The following is a 5,613-nucleotide window of genomic DNA, read 5'->3' as shown; positions in this document are numbered from 1 at the left end:
GATCCTCCTGCCTCCGTCTCCCATGTTCTGGACTTACAGGTGGTGCTTCCATGCCCAGCCACAAATTGTGGTTTTTGTAATTGCACTAAATGGATGATACTGCTTAAAGCCAGAACTTGATGCGGATGGGCCAAGATTTCAGGGATTAGATACAGGGCTTGAACTGGGAGAAAGGAGGTGCTTGTATGGGAAGCCATTCAAGTAGAAGGAAAACTATGAAAATATAAGCATGTTTATTAGCAAACATGATACAAAAGATGACAGTCTTTTCACAGGTGGGCTCAGGCAGGCCTCAGCAGCGAGGGGACCCAGAACAGAGTGAGAAACAGCAGCAGGGGGGCTGGGTCAGGCCTGAGCATCCCATTGCGGATCATGGTCGACCGGATCCAGTTGTAATGATGACTGATGTTGGTGTAGACTCCAGGCCGGTTGGGCCGCCCACAGCCTATACCCCAGCTCACAACTCCAACCTGATACCACACCGTATCCTGGTCACACACCAAGGGTCCTCCTGAGTCACCCTGAGGAACAGCACAGGTAAGCTTGGCCTGGGGGGGGGGGTGACAAGTGGGAGTAGGAGGGAGGCCAAGGGAGAGGGAGTGCTGTGGATCTGACTCCGTGCCCTGACAGCCCTGGAGCCTCAGCTTCTTCATCTGCAAAATGGGGCCACAGTCTATTTCCCAGGGTTGGCCTGAGAGTGAATGAGGTACCTTGTGAAACTCAGCTGGGCGGAAGATGGAGCTAGGAATGGTAGGTACTGGGCCCAGAAGCCATGGTGGGGTGCAGTGATACTCACAAAGCAGGCGTCCTTGCCACCAGCAGGATTGCCAGCGCAAACCATGTCCCCCCAGATGTTTATTCGGAAGTCTGTCTTCTGGAACATGTGGTTGCACATGCTGTTGTTGAAGATGGCCACTTGCACTTCCTGGAGAGTGTAGGGAGACGGCAGACCTGTGCAGGGAAGGAAGACAGGGAGATGGGCCCCTGGATCCCCTTCTCCTGGCAGGAATGGCATAGGGTGTGGAAACAGGGGTGTCCTGGGGCACCTGCTGTGCCCGAGACATCAACGGTCCCCAGCCGCAGCCCCACACTAACAGCGTGGGTAATCGGCATCACAGGACTTGATGGATGGAGCCACTGTAAATGCCATCCCCAGACTGGGTGGAGAATGTAAGTCCCTGCCTGAGCATGTAACCAAAATATATACGGGGAGGGGCGGGGGACTGTGATGCTGAAGAAATCAGTGGATATAGCAGCCAAATCCTGTAAGACATCCAGGTACTGGACCAGGGGTAGCAGCTCTGTGATGCCCTTTCCTTCTAGGCTTTTCTTAGGCCTGAGCCAAGAGCCTAAAACACCTCTAGGATATAACAGCATCAGGATATATTATTTTAAAAACAGTTCTGGGGAAGAGCCCCATTACCAAAAGGCACTAGTGAACTGTCGGAGCCCGATGAGGACGCCCAGATGTTGGATCCCCGAGTCTAGGCTCCTAGCACTGTCTGACTCAGTGGCAAGGGTGGCAAGGGTGTAGCAAGAGCTACAGAGAGTGTCTCCTGTCTGCTGAGAGCTCTCTGAGAGCTCAGATCTCAAGCGTGCTCTCAGAAGCCAGAGCTTCCGTTATTCTATTCCACAGAAGAGGAAACTGAGGCATGATTCAGCCAAGTGTCTTGTTCAGCGTGTCCCAGCTGCAGGGTGAACAGAGCCTATATCCACACCAGAAGGGCCTGCTGCCTGTGTCTGTGTACTGAGAAGAGAGAAGCCAAGGCTCAAGGTGGCCACCGTGACCACCTGCTCTGCAAAGGGCAGCAAAGTGGACCTGGGTGGGCTCCTTGGCTCACAACCCTCTAGGAAAAGGAAATGGACTCCTGCCTAACAAGCAGACTCAGCGTCGGGTTCTCTATTCTCCCTGCCAATTCCCCGTTGAACCTTGGCCTCACCTCCTAGTTCTGGGGCCTTGGACACTCTCCATGATACCCACAATTACCTCAGCTATAAAGTGGACATAAAAATACACTGTTGCCCAGATGAAACGGTTCAATGGGTAAAGGCCCTTGCCATCAAGTCTGGCTTTGATCCCCAAGACCCACAACTCTCGGAAGTTGTCCCTGGCTTTCACATATGAGCCACTGTGTGAATTTGGCCCACCCCCATCACATATGAAACAACCAGGGCTGGAGAGAAGGCTCAGCTGCTACGAGCGCTGACAGCTGTTGCAGAGGACCTGGTTTCAGTTCCCAACACCCACAGGCAGCTCACAACCACCTGTAACACCAGTTCCTGAGGAGCCAAAACCCTCTTCTGGTCTCTGCAGGTATTGCATGTATATGGTATTCATAGATACACTCAAGCACATAAACACTTAACAAATAAAATAAATATTTTTGCTTTGTTTTTCAAGACAAGGTTTTTCTGTGTAGCCCTGGCTGGCCTGGAACTCTCTTTGTAGACCAGGCTGGCCTCAAACTCACAGAGACCTGCCTGCCTCTGCCTCCTGAGTGCTGGGGTTAAAGGCATGCACCACCACCACCTGGCACTGGCCCTTTAAAAAAAATAAATGTTGGGGCTGGAGAGATGGCTCAGCGGTTAAGAGCATTGCCTGCTCTTCCAAAGGTCCTGAGTTCAATTCCCAGCAACCACATGGTGGTTCGCAACCATCTGTAATGAGGTCTGGTGCCCTCTTCTGGCCTGCAGGCATACATGTACACAGACTATTGTATATATAATAAATAAATATTTTTAAAAATGTTTTAAAAACAAAATAAATAGATGTGATCCCTTTAAAGCTACCTGGAGAGATGGCTCAGTGGTTGAGAGCACTTTCTCAGTAATGAGGACACAAGTGGGGACCCCATCATTGCTAAGAGGCTCAGAAACACCTGTAACTCCAGTCCTGGGGGTTCCACACCCTCATCTGTCCTCTGTGGGCATCTTGTACACATCTGCACATACACTCAGATGCACTCACACCGATATGAATTACATAAAATATTTAAAATCCCCTTTTAAAAATTATGCTGCTGGGATAGGGAGCCGGGTCCAAAAGACCTAGGTTTAATTTGCAGCACCTGTGTGGCCGCTCACACCTGTCTATAACTCCAGCTCCAGGGATCCGAGACATCCGCGTGCTGGCAAAACACCCATGCACAAAAAAAAAATAATAATAAGATGATTTTTTTAATTACACTGTTACTTTGCTACACCAGGGTCCCCAAGCCTGTAACAGGGCCAAGCACATGCCATGCAGGAAAGGGGATGACTCTTATTAGGGGACGTTGCAGAAACGGGCCAACTCAGGGAGCAGGCAGGGTCACTCTGGACACAAAGGGCATGCCCAGGCTATGGGGTTGTAAGCCCCGAGGCAGCATGGGATCAGTGCATCTTGGGGGGGGGGTGTTCCTGTTGAACTGCAGGCAGGGGTTTGATGATGTCCTCTAAGGACCTCCAAAGGGATTTCAATGGTGAGTGCAGAGTGGAGGGAAATGACTTGGGAATTGTAAGGCGTGCACCGTCAGAATCGGGGTGGTGGAACAGGCATGGAGGGGCGTGCTTCCTGACACTCACGGATGGGGGTGGCTGCAGAAGTAGAGAGATCATAAATATAATACTGCAAAAGTCACCCTGTGGGTCCTATGGGATCCCCCGCCCCTGCAGGCCTCCTGGCACCTCTGAGCTCCAGCCTGCACCCTGTCTGGAAGGAAAGGGCTGCCTCCTGTCCTCCTGGCAAGCAGAAGTAAGACAAATCGATGAGAAAATGTTCCGTGGTGGACGAGAGGGGCTCACTGCAGCGGCAGAGTCTAGGGGGGGACTGGTGTGGAAGAACGGGGAGGCGCCCCCCCTCCCCCGACCCTGTCTGTACCCAGACTCACTTTCATCCTCTCCAATAGTCCCCCAGCCGGTCACCCAACAGTCATTTCGGTTCTCAAACTTGAATGTGGAGTTCAGGAGGCAGATGGGCTGGATATGGTTATTGTAGTTGACAGGAGATGACAGCTTCAGTAGGGCGATGTCGTGGGGATATGCCTGCGTATACTTGGGGCTCAGAAAGATATCTTCTATCTGGTAACGGTTGGAATAGGCCTGTAGGTTCCAGAGAGATGGCTTGGAAGTCAGCTCGCCAAACTGGACTGTCCAATCAAAGGGATCACTATCCCTGCCAGAGAAGGAGAGAGCAGACAGGCCACCTGAGTTCACCTGGGCCTGTCTCTGTGGTGCCTCTGTAGGGCTGCTCATTCTTAGTGTAATTGCTAAGGCCTTCTTATGGGCCCAGAAGCCTTCTATAGGAAGCACAGAACCCAGACAGGCTGGAAACAGTCCTTGCTCCTGGGCACTGGGAGTGGGGGAGCAGAAAAGTGGTCTTGCCATCTGTTAGAGCTGTCCTAAAGACAGCAGTTGGGCCTAAGGGAACCCTTGTGCAGACCCCAAAAGATCTGAGCAAACATGGGAACCAGTGTGGGGATATTTGGGAAGGACTTGAGGAAGAAAGCGGAGGTAGAAGAGGGACAGAGAATGTCCTGAAAGAACATTCTAGAAGAACTGGGAAAGGATTCCCTCCTGGGGCATTAGGTTATAAATTCTTATAGATTTAACCCATCACAGCTACTCCTGGGGCTACACTAAAATGCCTACCCAGGCACCAAACTCCCTAGCCCTCAACTGCCCCAGCTTGACCCCACACTCACTTTTGGAAGCAGTGGGCAGCTGTAAGCACCCAGCGCCGGTTGAGCAAGGTCGCTCCACATAAGTGGGAACCCCATATGCGCAGGCTCCCTTGCCATGGCCAGCGGCCGAGCTCTGCGTCATCGCCACCCACTATACGTGAAGGGATGGTCCTGTGACCACAGGGTCCTGTGAGGAGGAACAGACTGAGCAGACACACACACACCACACTCACACTTTGTAACTGAAGGGCATGGGGAGGGAGGGACGTCCTAAGGATTCGCGGGGACACTCCCCACGTGATCCCTGCGCACCTGTCCCCACCCCCACCCCAGGGGCCGTTACTAGAAACACACGAGTTCTGGATCCTGGGGCGAAGGAGAGAAATGGTTGAGGCGCACCCCGGTGCAGGCCCACCACGCAGGAAGCATGTTCTGATCGCCTTACCTGACAATAGGTCCGCTTCCTGCCATACTGCAATGAAGTGAGAGAATGCGAGACACTTCACCTTCACCTCCCCATCTCCCTGTCGCCACCCCCAATCCCACAACAGTACCCGCAGAGCAGCTCACAGGGGTTCTCTGGTTCCACCTGCAAAAGGGTTGACTGTGAGGCCACCGCCGCCACCACCAGCAGCAGTGGCACCAACGTCTTGCCCCACGCGCCCATGGCCACTTCTCCCGCCGCCTGGCACCCCCTCTTACTTCCTGCTGCGCCAGGCCCGCGCCCACCGGGGGAGAGGCAGCTCCTTAGGCCCAAAGGCCGTTTGGGGACCATGATGCCCTGGCACTGTCTTCCAGGGCATCCATTAAAGCTGTTGATATGGCACAGCAACCGGTGAACCCGAGCAGACCTGGTGTCATCTGAGCTCAGGGGCGCCCTCTGTCCTCCGCCCACAACTTCCTCCAGGACCGAGCCGCTGAATCTTAGCCAGAGGCCCCCAGGAAGCTCCAT

At 53.3% G+C, this 5,613-nt stretch overlaps 1 protein-coding gene across 1 annotated transcript; it reads right to left on the bottom strand.

Moving 5' to 3' along the window:
- Positions 1-276: 276 nt before the first annotated feature.
- On the bottom strand, positions 277-5,613 carry LOC130878795 (testisin-like). The gene is made up of 6 exons (XM_057776920.1): positions 5,364-5,613; positions 5,107-5,226; positions 4,683-4,848; positions 3,870-4,153; positions 797-951; positions 277-521 (listed from the first exon to the last, which is right to left on the bottom strand). The coding sequence occupies exons 1-6, from the start codon at positions 5,611-5,613 to the stop codon at positions 282-284; spliced, it is 1,215 nt and encodes a 404-aa protein (XP_057632903.1). The 3' UTR covers positions 277-281.

This window comes from Chionomys nivalis, chromosome 7 (genome assembly GCF_950005125.1).
Source record: "Chionomys nivalis chromosome 7, mChiNiv1.1, whole genome shotgun sequence".
NCBI classification, from domain to species: Eukaryota; Metazoa; Chordata; class Mammalia; order Rodentia; family Cricetidae; genus Chionomys; species Chionomys nivalis.
The sequence above is the reverse complement of the archived record's forward strand: the minus strand, read 5'-3'. Positions and strand labels throughout refer to the sequence as shown.